This window comes from Anguilla rostrata, chromosome 8 (genome assembly GCF_018555375.3).
Source record: "Anguilla rostrata isolate EN2019 chromosome 8, ASM1855537v3, whole genome shotgun sequence".
Lineage (NCBI taxonomy): Eukaryota > Metazoa > Chordata > Actinopteri > Anguilliformes > Anguillidae > Anguilla > Anguilla rostrata.
In genome coordinates, this window is record NC_057940.1 from 932,146 (window position 1) to 953,562 (window position 21,417).

The following is a 21,417-nucleotide window of genomic DNA, read 5'->3' on the forward strand; positions in this document are numbered from 1 at the left end:
GTCAATTAATTCACCAAAGCAGGTTTTCTTGGATCTGAATTCATTGCTGACTATCAAATGAAAACAAACCCCAGCAGACCCTACAGCTCTCCGACCAGGCGACCAGCAGACCTGGCTCTCCAGGACCAGGCTGGGACCAGCAGACCTCATCTCTCCGGACCAGTGGAGCCAGCGCCTGCGCTCTCGGGACCAAGGGGGGCCCCAGCGGACCCTACAGCTCTCCAGGACCAGGGCTGGGGGCCCCAGCGGACCCTACAGCTCTCCAGGACCAGGGGTGGGGAGCCCAGCAGACCCTGCATCTCTCCAGGACCAGGGGTGGGGAGCCCAGCAGACCCTGCAGCTCTCCGGGACAAGGTTAGCAGAATGCCTGTTTAAAGGGAAAGACACACTTACCTTGAGCGGAGATGGAGAGAGTGATACAGGGGGGCAGACGGATGAATACGTGGCTTTTGTATCTCCCAAGAGGAGGCGGGGCTGGGTCACCTCAAGTCCCTGTTGTCATGACAATGCTCTTACATACCCTTCAGAGGGTGTTAGGGACCTGAGGGGAGTCGGGTGGGGGGGGGGGGGTTATTTCAATATTTCAGCAAATTTATTTTAATAAGCACCTATTGCTGTTCCGTGCATGGAGAGACATGTCTTTTGTCCTCTGAGTGAGTGAGTCTGTGTGTGTGTGTGTGTGTGTGTGTGTGAGAGAGAGTGTGAGAGAGAGAGTGTGTGTGAGTGTGTGTGTGACAGTGTGAGAGTGTGTGTGAGAGAGTGTGAGTGTGTGTGTGTGTGAGAGAGAGAGAGTGTGTGTGTGTGTGTGTGAGTCCATGGTTCTGTGACCATATGTGTGTGTGTGTGTGTGCACACGTGTCTGTGACCATATGTGTGTGAGTGTGAGTCCATGTGTGAGCTTGTGTGTGTGTGTGTGTGTGAGCGCATGTGTGATTGTGTGTGGGTGTGTGTGAGTGCGTGTTTGTGTGTGTGAGCATGTGTGTGTGAGCGAGCGCGTGTGTGTGGGTGTTTTTTGAGTGAGTGAGTAAGCAAGTGAGTGTATTCTTATTCATGTGTTCAGAGGTGAATATTGATCGAGAGAGAGAGACAGCCAGAGAGAGAAAAAAGATGAGAAAGAGAGAGGGAGGAAGAGAAGGATATAAAATGAAAGAGTCCCACCACTGCAAACACAAGCTCTGTCTCTGACAACTTCTTAAAGAGCCTAAACCCCCTGGTAGCTGCATTTCCATTTGAATATTACAGCTCATTCATTCCTGGAGGGACATAAACCTCTTTTACCAGCACAACAGCCATTTCAGCCACTGCTGCAGCAGAACTGAACCTGTGTACAAAGAGCTTTAACTACCAGCTGCATGCTGAGCCACAGCTGTGTTCACTGTGAGGAGAAACAGCCTCAGCTGTGTTCACTGTGAGGAGAAACAGCCTCAGCTGTGCTCACTGTGAGGAGAGACAGCCTCAGCTGTGCTCACTGTGAGGAGAAACGGCCTCAGCTCTGTTCACTGTGAGGAGAAACAGCCTCAGCTGTGTTCACTGTGAGGAGAAACAGCCTCAGCTCTGTTCACTGTGAGGAGATACAGCCTCAGCTGTGCTCACTCTTAGGAGAAACAGCCTCAGCTGTGTTAGGAGACAAAGCCTCATCCCTGTTAGGAGAGACAGCCTCAGCTGTGTTAGGAGACGGAGACAAAGCCTCATCCCTGTTAGGAGAGACAGCCTCAGCTGTGTTAGGAGACAAAGCCTCATCCCTGTTAGGAGAGACAGCCTCAGCTGTGTTAGGAGACGGAGACAAAGCCTCATCCCTGTTAGGAGATACAGCCTCAGCTGTGTTAGGAGACAAAGCCTCAGCTGTGTTAGGAGACAAAGCCTCATCCCTGTTAGGAGATACAGCCTCAGCTGTGTTAGGAGACAATGCCTCATCCCTGTTAGGAGATACAGCCTCAGCTGTGTTAGGAGACAAAGCCTCATCCCTGTTAGGAGATACGGCCTCAGCTGTGTTCACTGTGAGGAGAAACAGCCTCAGCTGTTTTGAAGAAATGTCAGTGAATATATTTATATTTACACAACTGTATTGTGCTATACCCCCCCCCCCCCCCCCCCCCCCCCCCCCCCCCCCCCCCCCCCCCCCCCCCCCCCCCCCCCCCCCCCCCCTTCATTAGCAATTATGAATAAGTGGTTAAAGAAAAGATATGATGAAAGAATACAGCCTATTTTGAATAATTATAAAAGAAAATGACTATTATTATTTTTTTATTCCTTCATTTACTCATTTAAATGCTGCTACTGTTTTTGTTGGGTATCCATAGCCAGATCTACCTTTACAGAAATTGAATGTATTTCAAATAATATTTAAATGATAGACAATGCTCAAGATATGCTCAAAACTTCACAATATATTGGCAAATTTATAAATTATGGCTGCTTTAAGCTTACTATACATTGCCCTGCTGCTTAATATATTTTCCAAAAAGGTCCACATATTGCGATATATTTCATACACACACAACGGCACACACACAAACACATACACAGGCACAAACACACACACACACACACTCCCAAATACACACACACTGTACACACTAAGCCAAGAAAGGATGTTTTGTCATTGATTTTTGTGTGTTCATGTGCTGTGTGCTAATCATACAAAGGTGATAAACCAACAGTGAATCTGTTAAAATGAGACTCACACCAGATAATGTTGTTGTGTCAAAATACCAAAGCTTATAACATGTTTGTGCTCCATTGCAGAGAGCAAAGACCTCTTTAGAGACTGAGAGAAGGTGGGAGGGAGGGAGAGAAAGGGAGATGGATGGAGAAAAGAGAGGCACTCTCCTCATCCATGTCATAGTTGCAAATGAAGTATTCAAATGCTAATGTACTTTGAAGAGAATGAGACCTACAGCACCTTTTGCTGATATAAAAATCATATCATAACCTGGGAGCCATAACTGCAAAACTAAAGCACACCGGGGAGAGGCTAGGAACTGGAGACACAAAATATTACAAATGTCACATTCATATCATATCACCTTCAAACACTGTTTACTCTGAGCAACCTGGCATAAACGCAGCTTTTTGTTTAACTTTTTTTATTCACAGTGTGGGTGCCTCTGCAGCAGAGGGGATGTGGGCTAGAAAACCAGTCTTTTAAAAAAAATAGTATTTATTTTCCCATTTAATTAAGATCTGGAAAATGCCACAAATTACTATTTTTATCGTACGAACAGCATTCATTTTAGAATAAACATTTAAACACTTCCTGATTGAACACTCAGTGTAACGAACTTTGCTGTGTGATCCATGACACACAAATAGGCTTACAAACAAATAAAACGAAGTAAAAACTAGAAACTGTAACCGAAGATTAGGGACGCACCATCACTGCCAGCCTTAGGTGAATGGAGAGCAAGGTTTTTTAAAGAGACTCAAATTTACCATCAATCCTGGCCTTTTGATTGATCTACCTTCACCTATAGTTGCTCCTCGAGCACTTAGTTATGGGTTTAATAGAACAGTTCAATTCAGTAAAACATCATCTTACTCTTTTAAATTGCATTAAGATTTCACACTGAATTTATTTATTACATATGCATAATAGGGTGATCTAGTCTATGTTGATAAGATCAGCTATTTTGCACTACTAAAATGAAGCTGGGATAGTGACTATGTTATCTCATTATCATTAAAATCGCTCAAAGTCTATGTCTACCTAGACAGATTTTATTACCTTATCAACATTAATGTTTTAAAAATATCTCCATGACTCCACATTGACAAGATATGCTCTAAATTCACATAATTGGCATTTTAAATTATGTCTACCTTTGTAATATCGACATATCCCGTTTGGTATCAACCAAATGATGCGCTACTATTTCGTCGATTAAATCTTCAAAATAAACCACTTCTCCATATGACGAGCTTTAGTTTTAATAGGACCCAAACAATTTGCCACCAAGCAACCACACACACTCCAATACACTAACACTGTGATCGACTTTACACGAACATCAGGTTTTTATGAGCTGTTTGTTAATATATATTTTGTCCCAGTGTGGCCTGCTCTATTAGAAGTTATGAACAACTCAGTGATCTGTATCACGATGAGCATGCGTACATCCGATTATGAGCTGTTTGTTGTCAAACTAGCCCTTATAGTGCTTTGTTTGTGTCCATTACAAGAGCAAGACCTTTAGAGACTGGAAAAAATAGACATACATGTGACATAGTTAAAATTATAACGGAATTGGATGGAGAAAGGTTGGAATCGCAGTCTCCCAAAAAGAAAAAAAAACGCTCGAAAAGACTTCTATCGGTCTGAATGACTTGTAATGAAATAACCTCGCACATGATTGTAAACACCGACCCTAATTAATAGCAACAGTGTCGCGCCTCAAAACTAGCACCCGGCCCGGCAGGAACTGGAGAAAACGTTATTAATAACAGTTTAGCATGTCCACAGGAAACAATTATATGATTACGTAGAATGAAGGAAAATTCCCAATCTTAGCACCAACACATATAATTAAAGCCGCGTTCCTGAGCTCAGTTAACAACCTCGGAAGCCATTTAACGTTACTTTATATTTAACTCCTTCTCTCTCCACAATAGTTTGAGATCGAACGAAACGTTTTTGAATTTATTTCAAGGAGGGAAACATGTGGGAGAAAACCAGTCTTTTATAGATCTCAGTAGTATTTATTTTCCCATTTAATTAAGATCTGGAAAATGCCACAAAAAAAAAAAAAAAAAAACTTACGTGTAGTGCCCATCACTGCAACCTCAATTTGGGAGAATAGAGACATTTCAGAAACAAACCTCCAGAACCCTTACACTGCCTTAACAGATACCAGACTATGCGGCCCATCCACACACTGAAATAGAGCCTTAACAGATACCAGACTATGGGGCCCATCCACACACTGGAACACAGCCTTAACAGATAACAGACTATGGGACCCATCCACACACTGGAACACAGCCTCATAAGGATGAGCCACCCAGCCCCCTAGTTTTAGTCTTTCCAATATTTCCATTCAATCCTGGTCCTGAAGAACACGGAAGAATGTGTATGTTTGCATTCCTACTGAAAAAGCGAACAGGTTTGGGGTCAATTCTATTCAGTTCAATTCAAGAAAAAAAAACTCAATTTTGAGCCATTTTTAAATTCCATGATTTAAATTTCAATTAATTTCCTGAATTTATGTTAATATACATATGCATAGTCCATATGGGTGTCTTTTAGTTTCTTGTTTTTATAGATGCTACGAAGTACACCCTCACTACAAAACTGAGCTGGGGAGTAAGGGGACTGAGGACCATAGAGGCGGAGTTACAATAAAGCATAAAACAGACACAAAAGACAAATCTACCTGAAGAATGTCGTTATTTTTAAAAATCTTTATCCTATATCAGCATTATGTTTATAGAGAAAAATCCTCCATCTCCATCACTTGAAACATATGTATATTTTCATTATGTGTTGATTGACATTGTTTTCTATTATGTTATCTCACCTTTGCGTAAATACGCACGAAATATACACCGTTTGGTGATGGTCACCACAAACTTAAATGACTCGACTATAACTCTTTCCGTCATTAGACGTCTTCAAAAAAAATTAAACCAGTTCGTTCTCTCGACTTGACGAGTTGCTTTTATGTTTTGAATGAGGACCGGCTTATAATTAATTTGCCACCAGATGTCAGCCTACGACCAGTTACGTTAAGTAAGCACTGTTGGATGTCGCACTTTTATCACGAACATTCAGGTTTTTAGAAAAGCGAAGGCTGTTTGTTAATAGCATATATTTCTGTCCCAGGTTGGCTACTGCTCTCGTTGTAGGTATATTTTGCGAACTAAGCTTCAGTTGTTCTATATCACGATGAGCCACTTGTCTGTACATCGATTCATGGAACGACTCTTTGTTTCGAACTAGGCGTCCTATTATATGTGCTGTTGTTCTCTGAGGTTGTAATACACAATGAGCAGTGAGTACCTTGGAGCATCTGCGAAATAAATAAACATACATGTGACATAAGCTTTTAATAATTATTAACAGTACATTGAATGTATCGGTAATGCTCGGTGTTGGAATACGCTAGTTCGCATTCCCTAAAAAAAAAAAGAAAAAAAAAACACGCTCTGCATAAACTCGTTTTGTCGGGTTTGATGGAATTCGTTAATGATTCAACCCATACTCTCGCGATGCGGCATGAATTTGTAAGCAGCCACCGACCGCTAATTTAATTATGCAACAGCTGTTACTCCGCGCCTCAAACGTGTTTCCTCCCCCCTCGCCCCCAGGAATCTTGAATAACGTTAGTCGTAATAAACCAGGTTTAGCATGGTTCTATGCACAGGAAACAAATGTATGGAATGACTTAACGGGGTAATGAATGAGAGGGGTAAAAAATTTCCCCAAATCTTCAGGGCGACCAGACCAATCATATCAACTAAAGCCCGTCGTTCCCATGAGCTACAGTTAACCAACCTCGGGAAAGTCCATTGTTCGCCGTTGTTACCTCTATCAATATTAATCCAGTGGCCTCCTCGCGCACGAATAGTTATGATGACATTCGAACGAAAACGTTATTTGAATTTTTACTTTCAAGGACGCAACACTATTGTGAGGAACCGGCTACATTTATTATTGACTGTCTGCAGGGAGGTTTGCAATACGTTTCTCAACTTTCGAAATCAAGAAACATTTTAAACACCCTCCACCCCGAAAGTATAAAAGAAGATATATTCTTTCAGGGGAGATAGATTTGTGTTATATTCTATAATTAATCTTGTGGAAAACCAAAGGATATTTCCCAGCACAGAGGAACGGAATATAACAGCTTTAAAAATATTAAATATTCAATCCAGTTAATCAGGTATGAAGACCATCTGTTTTTTCTCTGTGATTCCCCCCCCCCCCAACACACACCTTCAATTCCCACATTGCCCTCTTTCTGCTTCTCACTTCAGCGCCAACCTTAACCTCTTCGAAAATTATTTTTCTTTTTCCATTTTTTTTTGGTTTACATTCCTAGACATTTTATATGATTTCCCTGCAGAAGGCCAATGATAATAATTAATTCTTGTTTCAAACTGAGTTGCTGTTTGGTTGATAAATAAATAAATAGTTGTAGTAAAGTACATCCTGCTTCCTCTCAGGGTCAGGATTTGTGGAGTGTCCCTTCACCTTCAAAACAGGGGGGATTGTGGTCTCATTTATGATTGGTTGTCCAGAAGTGTGCAGCTGTACAATCTCAGTGACGATTGGCTGTCCAGAAACATGCGGTTGCGTGGCCACACCGGTGATTGGTTGTGCAGGAGCGCAGAGCTGACCAGTCCTGCTGATGATTGGTGGCCCAGGAGCATGCAGACGTGCAGGCTTACTGATGATTGATCCTGACGGCATAGCTCATATTAGAAATCATGGCATGGGTAAAACTAGGCCTGAGGTCTAACAAGGCCAATCTGTGGATTTAGTGTTTATGAATAGATGTGTATTAAGGTAGAGTGAAAGATTGGAAACTTTTCAGCAAATTATCTTTTTATTTTTTGTATATTCAAGCCTAGAAAACTGCTAGAATGCTACTAAAGTTATTCAATATGTATTTTGAATCCACAATTGGGCAGACATCTGGCAAATTAAATTTCAAATAGCAAAAGTAAAGTTCTAACAGGTGGCCAATAATTATAATGGCAGGAAAAAAACGAAAGTTGATTTTAAGGCAGGATTCTTCGATTGAAAAATAAATAACTCTTCACTGGAAAAAGACTTGTATTATTTCCTCCAGTCTAGCTAGATCAAGACATGTAGGAAATGGTGCTTTCTGGTGACAGTGTGGTGCTCTCTGCAATGTTGAATAAAGGTCAGAGGAGCGGGATTGCAACTCTGGGTTTTTAGTTTCATATCCCATGCAAGGCCATTGCAAGTATCAAACTATAAAAATAAAAGAGTAAAATACAAGCTGTGTAAATTGGATAGATAACTTACGAATACAACTCTTAATACGATAATAATACAACTCTTAACTCATAATGGAAGTTCTGTATTTTAGTCTTTCACCTGTCCAGGGGCCTGTATCACAGAACAAGATTACTGAGTTAGCTGGGTAACTGCATTGAATAAAACCCTGTATCACAGAGCAGGATTACTGAGTTATCTGGATAACTGCATTGAGTAAAACCCTGTATCGCAGAGCAGGTTTACTGAGTTGGCTGGATAACTGCATTGAGTAAAACCCTGTATCACAAAGCAGGATTACTGAGTTAGCTGGATAACTGCATTGAGTAAAACCCTCTATCACAGAGCAGGGTTACTGAGTTAGCTCGGTAACTGCGCTGAGTAAAACCCTGTATCACAGAGCAGGGTTACTGAGTTAGCTGGATAACTGCATTGAGTAAAACCCTCTATCACAGAGCAGGGTTACTGAGTTAGCTCAGTAACTGCGCTGAGTAAAACCCTGTATCACAGAGCAGGGTTACTGAGTTAGCTGGATAACTGCACTGAGTAAATCCCTGTATCACAGAGCAGAATTACCGAGTTAGCTGGATAACTACATTAACTGAATAATTTTTCACATGAACATTATTTTAATTTGAAACCTTTTAATGATGGAATCTTTGCAGCAATATCATTTCAATCTGTTTGCATTCTGTATGTTGTTTATTTGTTTGATACATTATTTTTACGAAAGTTATTAATCCTTTCCTTGTGTTATGTGGTTGGAACGAGTATTCAGACTCTTTCCTGATCAGAAGGGGTTTGGGGATAAAGGTACTGAGGAAATTCAGGTAATTCGCTCCAGAGGCTGTGACATCATCGGGTCACAGGGGTAAAGTGAAAATGATGTCATTTTGATGACAGAAAATCACTGAGCTCTCCCAGAGGATCTTACGCCAAACTACCCCTGGCCCTCCCCACACTGGTACAGTGTCATAATAATAATGCTCACAACTTTATTTATATAGAACCATTTGTTCAAAAAACCGTTTGTGCATCCAAAAGTGCTTCAATGACATGATAAATGTGTCCATGAAAGGCACTGAGTCTCCAAAAAATCTATTTGAACAGGTTGGGCTTCCCTTGTGGACCTAAAGAAAAACCTGGAGTATGTGTCTGCCGTGCTGGAGTCCGTGTACATTGAGGAGACACGGTATGTCCACTTAACCACAACCACTACGATAGCGATCCATCATCAATCTAGCGAATGTGCACACTGTACCTACAACTGGCTAGAGACGTGTGTGTGCTCTCACCTCTCTCTCCCTCACTCTATTCTCACCTCTCTCCCTCTCTCTCTGCCTTTAAGCCCCTGAACCCCCCTTCCCAGAAAAAGCCACATTTACATGTAAGTACCTAAAGGGGGCACTAGTGTGTGTATGTGTGTGTGTGAGAGAGCGTGTGAGTGAGTGAGTGAGTGCGTGCGTGGCATGTTTTGATGCTTGACCCCTGAGGACTGAGGACTTTTTCACCGTGACTCCAGGTAAAGCATCCTCTCTTCCTCATCCTCTTCATCTCTGCAACTCTGTTTCCCTCTTTCACATCCATCCTTTGTTCCTCATGAAGTGTTCTTCCTTCTTTCTTTTTCTCTCATTCTCTCTCTCGCTCTCTTGCTCATGAATAGTCAAAGCACATTTCGCCTCCATTCCAGTGATGAGATTTTTTTTGTTGTAGGATAGACCCCCCCCCCTCCTACCCACCCACCCATGTGGATAGATGGAGCAGTGCCAGTTCATTTGGGAGGGGGCCCACCTGGTGATGGGGCAAGCTTTGCCTAATCTGCGCTGGGAACATGGGGCGGGGGGGGGGGGGTGAGGGGTGTCTTTTTGGCAGGGCAGCTGCGTCCCTGTAGGGGTGGCGTGCCTGCCATATCCTCCCCCCCCCCCCCCCAAACTCCTTAATGGCCAACTGATAGAGACAGGACCTGGAGCACTGCCGTTAGCCCGCCGCTAACGCTCACCGCTGTCTCTGTAACGCTCATCGCTGTATCCATAGTGCTCATCGCTGTCTCTGTAACGCTCATCGCCGTCGCTGTAACGCTCATCGCCGTCGCTGTAAAGCTCATCGCCGTCTCTGTAAAGCTCATCTCTGTCTCTGTAAAGCTCACCGCTGTCTCTGTAAAGCTCATCGCTGTCTCTGTAACGCTCATCGCCGTCGCTGTAAAGCTCATCGCTGTATCCATAGTGCTCATCGCTGTCTCTGTAACGCTCATCGCCGTCGCTGTAACGCTCATCGCCGTCGCTGTAAAGCTCATCGCCGTCTCTGTAAAGCTCATCGCTGTCTCTGTAAAGCTCACCGCTGTCTCTGTAACGCTCACCGCTGTCTCTGTAACGCTCACCGCTGTCTCTGTAACGCTCATCGCTGTCTCTGTAACGCTCACCGCTGTCTCTGTAACGCTCACCGCTGTCTCTGTAACGCTCATCGCTGTCTCTGTAACGCTCACGCTGTCTCTGTAACGCTCACTCGCTGTCTCTGTAACGCTCATCGCTGTCTCTGTAACGCTCACTCGCTGTCTCTGTAACGCTCACGCTGTCTCGTAGCTCACCGCTGTCTCTGTAACGCTCACCGCTGTTCTGTAACCTCTCGCTGTCTCTGTAACGCTCACGCTGTCTCTGTAACGCTCATCATCGCTGTCTCTGTAACGCTCATCTCTGTCTCTGTAACGCTCATCGCTGTCTCTGTAACGCTCACCGCTGTCTCTGTAACGCTCACCGCTGTCTCTGTAACGCTCATCTCTGTCTCTGTAACGCTCATCTCTGTCTCTGTAACACTCATCGCTGTCTCTGTAACGCTCACCGCTGTCTCTGTAACGCTCATCTCTGTCTCTGTAACGCTCACCGCTGTCTCTGTAACGCTCACCGCTGTCTCTGTAACACTCACCGCTGTCTCTGTAATGTTCATCGCTGTCTCCGTAACGCTCATCGCTGAGGTCAACATGCTCAACACTGCATCAAAACTCCTCATCGGTGAGTTAAACATCATCGCTGCTAACCCTGTGGTGCTCGTTTGTGCCTCCGTTATACTCATCACAGAGGAAAACTAATTACTGAATTCATAGACCTGGTCTACGAGTCAAACTTCTTCATTACTGGGTTCAAAATGCTCATCGGTGAATCAATTCATAATTCCCCAAGGCTCATTACAGAGTCTGTTTCTCGTCAGTGTGATGCTCACTGGTGAGCCTGCATGGCTTATTGGTGAATCTCTGTGATTCATTTGTGTGCCTGTGATTCTCATTGGTGAGAATACTCAAGATGAGGATTCTCATTGGTGAGGGTTCTTATTGGAGAGGATACTCAAGGTGAGGATTCTTATTGGTGAGTCCATGATGCTTATTCATGAGCCCCTAGGCTAATCAGGTGTGCAAACTTCGCTCTGGCCGTTGGCCAATCCACATTATCATTCCTGGAAGTAGAGAAATAAACAGCAATGTGTGTGTGTGTGTGTGTGTGTGTGTGCAATGTGTGTGCATGTGTGTGTGATTGGGGAAGAGGGGGGGTCAGTGCGGTAGAGTCAAACCTCTCCATTTCCCTTTACAAGATCAAACTTTGTATTTTACTGAAGAGCTATTTATTATCCTATTAGCATAATTGGCAAGTGGTCTCATTGCAGTTGAGTTGCCAAAGAAGTCTGGGTTCTCTTAATGCTCAGAATAACAAAAACTCAATACATGGCAGAGTTCCTAAATGCTCCCAATCCCCCTTGTTACTGTGCCACAGTGCCCCCTGCAGGCTGGGAGGCTGGTTGCAGTTGTGTGTTTTCCAAACATTTCCCTCTACAGATTGATTGACAAGCCAAATTTCAATGTAAAAGAAATGTTACTTCCAGCCCCACAAGCATCATTCGAACTGATGCTTTTGTTCTATGATGCCTGTATATGCTGCATTGAGTGCATTTGAGTGTGCGTGTGTGTGTGTGTGCGTGTGTGTGTGTGAGAGAGAGTGTGTGTGTGTGCCTGTGTATGTGTGTGTGTGCGTGTGCGTGTGTGTGTGTGAGAGAGAGTGTGTGTGTGTGCCTGTGTATGTGCGTGCGTGCGTGCGTGTGCGTGTGTGTGTGTGCTTTGGTGTGTGAAGATGCAGGTCCCGCCTTGAGAAGCATCTTGGAGGTGTGACGTGTTAATGGGATGCGTCACTTGGGAGCCCATGCATCGCCAGTTTTTAACAAAAGAAAAAGTCGTGTAACCATATGACATTGTGTTAGGTTTTTAGCCTATTTTAGTCAGCCACCTGCAGGCCTTGTTATTACATCTACGGCTTGCCTGACTAGCTTCATCACTGTGAAAATAAAATCTACCCCATGAACTTAGATGTTTTTGTTTATGATATCAGCGTGTGATGACTAAACACGCATTTTTGTAACAGCTTGACAAAATCTTCCCCACGATCACTCTAAGCAAAATCCCAGAATTCACTGTTCTCTCCCCAGTGAATCCAAACACCAACAAATTTACATCATACATTTTTAAAAACATCTAAATAATTCATGATTCCATATTTAAAGATTATTAGCGTGACCTCAGCTTCCCCACTGGTTACAGGAATGCTTTTGTTAGCATGTGGCAGAATTGTGATTGTCATCAGGTTCACTGTGAAGAGTTTTTTATGAATTGTGTCAAGCCCCTGACAGATACAAACATTCCGTAGCTTGCTTTTCTCCTGTTTCCTGTTCGCTGTTCCCTGGCATTCCAGCGATAGACTCTGACATTCCAAACAGTCCCAGATCCAATAGCAGATGTTTTGCCTCTAGAAACTGCTGCGACAGGGGCAGGAGGAGGGGCGGGGGGGGGGGGTGTAGAGAGGGAGTAGAACTGTGTGTTCTACTGTTTTAATCCAATCCTGATTGAATCACTTTTTGGGGGGAGTCAAAGGGGTGCTGACCCCCCTGTTTTAATCAAAGAGGGAGAGACGGGGATGGAGAAGGTAAAGAATCATTGCAAATCCATCTGATTAACCTACAAACCCTTAATTACCCACACGCCTTTACAAACCCGTAAATGAGTGAGGAGTATGTCCGTACGGAGGGTTAGCTGAACTTAGTGGTTAAATATCTAAAAATCACACGGTGTCCTCTAACTCACCTCCAGACCTCAAGACGTGACGTCCTCCTATGCTCTGGCTGCTCAGGGAGGTCCCACACATGGCACAGCCGTGTTCTTCGGACACTGACTGCACACGATGATGCTCAGAGGGGGCGTGGCCACACTGCAGACGGGGGTGTGGCCACAGTGCAGCACAGATGGGGGCGTGGTCACAGCACAGATGGGGGCATGGCCACAGTGCAGCACAGATGGGGGCGTGGTCACAGCACAGATGGGGGCATGGCCACAGTGCAGCACAGATGGGGGCGTGGTCACAGCACAGATGGGGGCGTGGTCACAGTGCAGATGGAGGCGTGGCCACAGTGTATATAGTGGGCATGGCCACAGTGCAGACAGGGCGTGGCCACAGCACAGCACAGATGGGGGGCGTGGCCACAGCACAGCACAGATGGGGGGCGTGGCCACAGCACAGCACAGATGGGGGGCGTGGCCACAGTGCAGCACAGATGAGGGCGTGGTCACAGTGCAGATGGAGGCGTGGCCACAGTGTATATAGTGGGCATGGCCACAGTGCAGACAGGGCGTGGCCACAGCACAGCACAGATGGGGGCGTGGCCACAGCGCAGCACAGATGGGGGTAAGAGCTGTGTAGAGGCTGTTTGAAGGTTCCCTCGCCCTGGAAAGGCTGCATATGGCCGCTGTAATTGGGTAGAAAAGCACAGCTGCAGGGTTCAGCCCTCATTCTGCTGCAGGTCTAATCACTGCACAAACAACAGGCTCTGCTACACACAACCCTGCTCCTCCAGAAACTGGGAGGGCCGCAAGAATCACCATGCAGCACTGGTGGAGTAACAGTGTAGTACTGGTGGAGTAACAGTGCCATACTGGTGGAGTAACAGTGTAGTACTGCTGGAGTAACGGGGTAGTACTGATGGGGTAACAGTGTTGTACTGGTGGAGTAATGGTGTAGTACTGGGAGAGTAACAGTGTAGCACTGGTGGAGTAACAATGTAGTACTGATGGGGTAATGGTGTAGTATTGGGGGAGTAACAGTGTAGCACTGGTGAGAAACAGTGCCGTAATGGTGTAGTACAGGTTGAGTAACAGGGTAGTACTGACGGAGTAACAGTGTTGTACTGGTGGAGTAACAATGTAGTACTGGTGGAGTAATGGTGTAGTATTGGTGACGTAACAGTGTAGTACTGGTGGAGTAATGGTGTAGTACTGGTGGAGTAACAGTGTAGTACTGGTGGAGTAAGAGTGTTGAACTGGTGGAGTAACAGTGCCGCACTGGTGGAGTAATAGTGTAGTACTGGTGGAGTAATGGTGTTGTATTGGTGGAGTAACAGTGTAGTACTGGTGGAGTGATGGTGTAATACTAGTGGAGTAACAGGGTAGCACTGGTGGAGTAACAGTGAAGTACTAGTGGAGTAATAGTGTAGCACTGGTGGAGTAACGGTGTAGTACCAGTAAGCAGTGAAACCCTGAAAACAGTGACAGATCAAAGTAAAAATTACAACAAAAAAGTACCTCAAGTAGTAATAGTAACTCAAACTCTCATGAAGATCAACAACCTTCACACAGCATCCAAAGGAAGATCTAATTATGCTGTAAATCTATGTGTGCAACATAGTCACTCCTGAAGTTTCATTCCCCATTGATTACATTACAGGCATTTAGCAGGCACGCCTAGCCAGAGCAACGTTTACAGAGCATTTACATTGAAGAAATTCAGAATAAGTACTTTTTCCTGATGAAGAACTGAACCTACAACCTTTTTGTGACAAACTTAGATTTTTGTATAGACCAGTTAAACACTGGCTGTTACCTAGGACACCCCGTACACAGCATCCTGGTGCCAGTGGGTGTGGCTCCTATGATGAATAACCAATCATCTCTCGAATGTGCTCAGGCTGTGTATAGATCATAATGTCCATAATCAGTTTGACTGCAGCAGGATGTGAGCTGGCAGTTCATTCGAGATCCTCCTTCATTTTGACAGTTTTTGATATATATATATATATATATATATATATATATATATATATATATATATATATATGCATGTATATATCTAAAGGTTGTGGATGTCATAACATTTATATGAACTCAACCTCTGACCTTTGCAATTAAGGATAGCAAACAGTGTCACTCACAGTGTGCGATTTGCGTTATTACTACCGGTTATAGTTATCTGTGTGACTGAAAGCAGCCCTTTACTGCTCATTATCTGTGCATCGCTGCCACCGCCATGTGCTAACCCCCCCCCACTCACCCCCCACCAGACTAGCGGCGGTACCAATGAGCGCATTTTCAGCTTGACGCGCGAGCGCCGACACCTCAGATCACAGCCCCCCCCCCCGCCCCCCCCGGCCCCCACCGCCCGCCTTCTTTAAGAGCTGATAATGCGATAATTAAAATCACTAGTAGACAAGCTCAAAGAAGCAGGGGATGCTGAGCCAGCTGTCCCTGTATTAGTCTTCTTTCTTTCTTTCTTTCTTTCTTCTCTACTTCTATTTCTTCGTTGTGGGAGTGGGGGAGGGGTGAGGGTGAGGGTGTGGGGGAGTTGCTGGTTCGATGTTAGCTCCTGGAATGGGTGTATGAATGCTTTTAAGAATCGACTAGAAGTTATTTCTGAGTCTGCGCATTAAATTTTTATGCAGAGTGAAATGGGACAGGTTCTCTCTCTCTCTCTCTCTCTCTCTCTCTCTCTCCTTTCTCCCTGCACAATGATTTATTACCCAAAAAGACCAGAGAACTAATTAGTGGAGTAATTAATTAATATAAATTTGCATATTTGCATTTGCAATTAGTGCAGTCAACTGATTAGAGTCTGAAATGGGACGTTTGACTCATCAGATGTTGCTTGGTGTGTGTGTGTGTGTGTGTGTGTGTGTGTGTGTGTGTGTGTGTGTGTGTGTGTGTGTACGTGTGTGTGTGTGTGTGTGTGTCTGCATGCTTGCATGCATGCATGTGCATGTGTGTGTGTCCGCATGCGTGTATGTGTGCGTGTGCTTGTGCATGTGTGTGTATGTGTGTGTGTTTGTGTGTACACGTGTGTCTTCCACATCCCTTTGTCTAGTTTCTCTGCCACCCTATTAAAAATATTTAAAAGTTAATCCTTTAATATGTCAGTGGAAATATAAGTATATGTGCTAGGAAAACACCTGTGTGTTTTTACAGCAGAAGGTCAAAGTATGTATGCATATAGTAATTAATAATGTGCAATGCACAATGCCTAAATCACTGTGGATCAGACCATCTTCGAAATATGCTGTAAATGCCTAAATGCAAAAGAGCTGCCTCTAGTGCCCACTTGCCTAAAATGTACAGTCACTGTGCTGTGTAATGGTACAGTCACTGTGCTGTGTAATGGTACTGTCACTGTGCTGTGTAATGGTACAGTCACTGTGCTGTGTAATGGTACTGTCACTGTGCTGTGTAATGGTACAGTCACTGTGCTGTGTAATGGTACTGTCCCTGTGCTGTGTAATGGTACTGTCCCTGTGCTGTGTAATGGTACAGTCACTGTGCTGTGTAATGGTACAGTCACTGTGCTGTGTAATGGTACTGTCACTATGCTGTGTAATGGTACAGTCACTGTGCTGTGTAATGGCACTCTGTGCTGTGTAATGGTACAGTCACTGTGCTGTGTAATGGTACTGTCACTGTGCTGTGTAATGATACACTCACTGCTGTGTAATGGTTAAAGGGATATGAATGCATCTCAGAATTCAAATGCTTAGATCAGACATTTTACTTTCACTCAACATACTCTACATCTAAAGTTTACAGGCCCTAAGGCTGAACCTCCGAGCAGGAGCATTCTGTCTCTGGAGCAGGGGTGTCCAATCAGAAAAGAGTGTGTGGATGCAGGTTTCTGTTTTAGTGCAACACTATGACACCTGATTATTCACTGCAGACCTTGATGAGTAGAATTGTCTTAGTGCTAGGATAAAACAAAAAATTGCACCCTCATTAAAATTCATTAGTGATAGCTATAGCTATAAAACTAGCCTTTTAAAAAAGGGAAATACGTTACATTTAAGCATTCAGAAAATTGGAATAAAACAATTTCAGGTACTGAATTGATTAAGATACTACTGTATCTTCTCCACTGATGAAATCTACAGGTACATGAGTGTCAGCAGAATATTGTGCTGGTCATGCTTATATTCTGTTAAAGAGAATATAGCTTTCTTTAATACGTCATAAAAACTAATCAAAGTAAATTACTGTACATGTTACATGAAAAATTTGAAAAAGCTTCATAAATTAAAGTGATTTGTTAGCAAGCACTGATGTGGCCTTTGTGAAGATAAGAATTTCGTTTAATTTGGGGCCTATATTGTAAGAAGCATTTCCGGAAATATTAATTTTGCGTCGTAAACTTTTCGAAGATCAGTCTGGTAATGTAAAACACGAGTTTTTTTTTCAGTCAGTCTTTTTGACGATAAATGAATTCTGCTTGGTGCCCACTTACGGGCAGCGCCAGATGATCGCTGTGGAATGGATGTCCCTCGAGACTAGACCACGTGACCATCACTGCCACGCGACGTCAGTGGCAGATGGCATGGATACCAGCTCTCGCAGTTGGCATCGGTGTCATTTCTCAAACGAGGGAAAGAAGTGAAGAGGGGGAGAAAGAGAACGGGAGAGAAAACAGAAAGGGTGGGAAAGGAGAGGACTGGAAAACCCGGCAGACATTTCCGCTGTAAAAAAGGTGCTATCGCCGAAACGGAGCTGGAACATGAAAACTGCATGTTAACACAGAATCCAGGTAGGCAAATCAGTTTGATGATTGTATAGGAAGCTATAAATGATGTGAACGGATTCATCTACAACATCCGAAGGCATGCTATAATTTCACGACTATTATGTTCGTGGTCATGTGGTGTGAAGGAGTCAATTGTTTGAAAAGGTTATAATGGCGCGTGAATATTGTGTTGCTATATGGCTACATTATATATCTTTAATCGCATTTAGAATGCTTAGCATTCCTTTACAGAAAACCATGTAGGCTTTTTTCAATTCATGGCAATGCCCGTACGCGCGCTTGGACTAGCCTACTTCCTCCAGAAAGCCAATTTACATTTTATCATGAAGCTCGTGACAGTGTTTGATATCAAAATGCAAAACAATTCTCAATCAACGCACAAGGTTTTGCACTGCTAGTCTAATCAAACAAAAACAATAAAAACAATAAAAATAAATAAAAACATGAAACATAGAGAGAGTTCAAATTAACTTCTCCGAACTTAAATATAACTCTAATAGAGTTCCGTTTACTTTGCTGTAGCAGGTGGATAACCATCACATAGGGGCTGTAGCTATTGACATAAACTTTACTGCTGTCTGCAGGAGAATGTTAACCTTACCCTTCGAAGAACCCGCTACGATGCCCGAGCCGCGGTTTGCTGCCAACTTTCCTCCAGAATGCGTCGCTGAAAACAAAAGCAGAAGGCGCGAGTCGAGTCACAGAAAACTCGACGCAAGCCCGATCTCAAAGGCTAAGGAGGCGCACGAGGAAACCTCGGAGAAGGAAGAGGACGACAGAGAGGACGACCCGGACGAGAACGGGCTGCCAAGACGAAAGGGTTCTCGGAAAAAGAAGGCGGGCACGGGACGGCAGGAAAGGGTCAAAGTGCGGCGCCAGGAAGCCAACGCTCGGGAGCGCTCGCGCATGCACGGACTCAACGACGCGCTGGAGAGTCTCAGGAAAGTGGTACCCTGTTACTCCAAAACGCAGAAACTGTCGAAAATCGAGACGCTGCGGCTGGCGAAGAACTACATCTGGGCTCTGTCTGAAACCCTGAGCGTCGGCAAAAGGCCCGATCTGCTCGCCTTCGTGCAGACATTGTGCAAAGGGCTCTCGCAGCCCACCACCAATTTAGTGGCGGGATGCCTGCAGCTCAACGCCAGAAATTTCCTCACAGATCACAACGGGGAGGCCTCGTTCACTGGCAGGCCCGCGTACGACGCCGTTTACGCTCCTTATTCCGGCTCCGAGACGGGCACACCCACAGGTCACGGCGGCGGCGGGACCATGGACAGCGCCAAGCCGTTCAGACCGTACAGCTACTGCAGTTCCTACGAGTCCTTTTACGAGAACCCGTCCCCCGAGTGCACGAGCCCTCCGTTCGAGGGGGGTCCTCTCAGCCCCCCAATTAACTTTAATGGGATATTTTCCCTTAAGCACGAGGACCCCGCTGACTATGGTAAGAGCTGCCACTACGGCATGCGTTACTGCACGGTGCCAGCCAGGGGCTCGCTCGGCCAGAACTCCATGTTTACCGTGTCCGCCGACAGCCATTTCCCGTATGACTTGCACGTGCGCGGCCAATCTTATGCGGTGCAGGACGAGTTAAACGCAGCTTTTCATAATTAACGAGAGAAAGTGAAAAGGTTGTCTCCCCTCTGCCAGCTAATTACTGAAAACAGATTTCTCCGCTTGACACGGACGTGAATTATTTAGAATGTGTGGCGTATTTTGTATTTTTTTTTTTATGTAGGAGTTTCGTCGCACTTGAAATGGTGTTCGATTTGTTCGTTCGTTTATGATAGCTACATTTTAAAGGGGATACTGGTCTCTTGGCTACATCTCTCGGTGAACCCATAGAAAGGGAAATTCACAATGCAGGCCTTTATTGTTCGGTAATCATTGAGAATATTTGTATAAATACGAATATTGCTTGTATTTGTGAAATGAATAGCTATGGACGTGTACATTTAATCAGTTTAATATTTGTGCTTTATTAAATATTAGAAAGGCAAACTATTTCAAGGTCTAAACGTCCTTATTGTTACACAAAACATTTTACAGTCGATTCAGAACGCTTAAATCACAAAGCAATAAAAGGCCAAGACTAACTATGCAATAAACAACGACCTTGCCCATCTTACCATTTCCCATCAGATCAGACTTAATGGAATACGACCAGTGAAAATAATGATTGATCCTCCCAATTGCACTACCAATTCTTGCCCTGTGGCACGCGCCCGTAGGTTAGCCATATAAATCGTTTAACCCGGCAGGCGAACAATTCGTTGTTTTATGTATAATTGGTGTGTGTGTGGGAGGGGGGGGGGCATGTCGTGACACAAAGAACATTTTAACAACATTGGACAATTATGTTTTCTGAACACGGCAAACATAATCGGGTTGCTGGATTACTGTTGTACCTGTATGAATTTTATGTGTAGTAGGCTGTTTGAAGAGTAAACGCGTGCAGGTTATGTCGTTCTTCAGTCAGAATGACTGAACTGCTATCACATAGGCCTGAAAGTAAACAATAAAACAACGAATGTGTAACGACGAAAACGCTGCATTTGTGTTCATAATTATGTCATAAACTTGTGAAAATTAAAGAGATGAGAAGGGGGAGGTCGAGTTATTGTCACCCCTGACTCCTCAGGAAGCGAAATGCACGAGCACGGGTGCACGAGCCCACATATTCCACGAGGCTATCGATCGTGAGTCTTTGCACATTTAGTGACGTCAGAAGGCTGCGTTGGTATCTTTTTAAAATTTTATTCTTCATTCATTTTATCGTACAGATTTGTTTTGTTTTTTTTCTCTCCCTCACAGAGGGCTATAGTTTACATGTACACAGGAATAAATGTATCGCAGTTGTAAGCTTTGTAGCAATATGCAACTTAATTGTATCCCCCCATTTTTAATTTATGAATGTTCAAATCTCACCACATATTTCCTATGTAGTCTATCTTTTATGTGTAAAATTACGTTTACAGTGTTACATGTGAATCCGAGCAATGAAAACTGCAGAAAAAATCGCAATGCAACTTTAGTCAGAATTTTAGCGCGTCTCATAATTTTATCACTGTTAAAAGTGCTCGCATTAATAATTAGACTTTACCATTTGGCGCGTATCGGTTATGTAATGGCATGAATGTTTTTTTTTTTTTCATTGTGGCTTCAGGCTTTGTACATTTATGCAATTCTTTTCATTGATCTTTGATGAAGAAAAAGTTGTAGATGAGAAGAAATTCCCGGATGCACTAAGCTAAACTTTTCCTCCGCGCATTTGTATTGAACAGTTACTTTGTTTTGTATTGCCAAACGAATAATAAAACGCTTATTAAAGACACGTCTCACGGTCCTCTGGCGTATTATTATTTTTTGCTTGCTTGTAAATTTATTTGCATTTTCACTTTACAAAATATTCGCAGAAATAATAAACAGAAATCTGTGGAAAATAAATTGAACACATGAAACACATATTTGCCGTGAATACATGAATTGGAATGAACAGACACAAAAGAAAGGAAGATACGATGTTTAGGCTTATTTTGAACCATTTTCTGTTTTTTCGTGCTATTAAAATATAGCAGATTAAATTATTTTTATTATTCATAAAAT

General features: G+C 43.8%; 1 protein-coding gene and 1 long non-coding RNA gene across 2 annotated transcripts; one reads left to right on the top strand and one right to left on the bottom strand.

Moving 5' to 3' along the window:
• Window positions 1-395: 395 nt before the first annotated feature.
• LOC135260466 (uncharacterized) lies at window positions 396-18,546 on the bottom strand. Its single transcript, XR_010331579.1, has 3 exons — window positions 18,416-18,546; window positions 13,077-13,735; window positions 396-541 (listed from the first exon to the last, which is right to left on the bottom strand). It is a non-coding gene; the product is annotated as an uncharacterized LOC135260466 (long non-coding RNA).
• On the top strand, window positions 17,189-21,145 carry LOC135260465 (neurogenic differentiation factor 6-B-like). The gene is made up of 2 exons (XM_064345688.1): window positions 17,189-17,817; window positions 18,399-21,145. Exon 2 carries the CDS (start codon window positions 18,403-18,405, stop codon window positions 19,423-19,425), a length of 1,023 nt encoding a protein of 340 aa, XP_064201758.1. The 5' UTR covers window positions 17,189-17,817; window positions 18,399-18,402; the 3' UTR covers window positions 19,426-21,145.
• The last annotated feature ends 272 nt before the right edge of the window (window positions 21,146-21,417 follow it).

What these genes read in the sequence shown, in the direction of transcription:
- LOC135260465 (XM_064345688.1), top strand. Translation starts at nt 18,403, where the DNA reads ATGTTAACCTTACCCTTCGAAGAACCCGCTACGATGCCCGAGCCGCGG.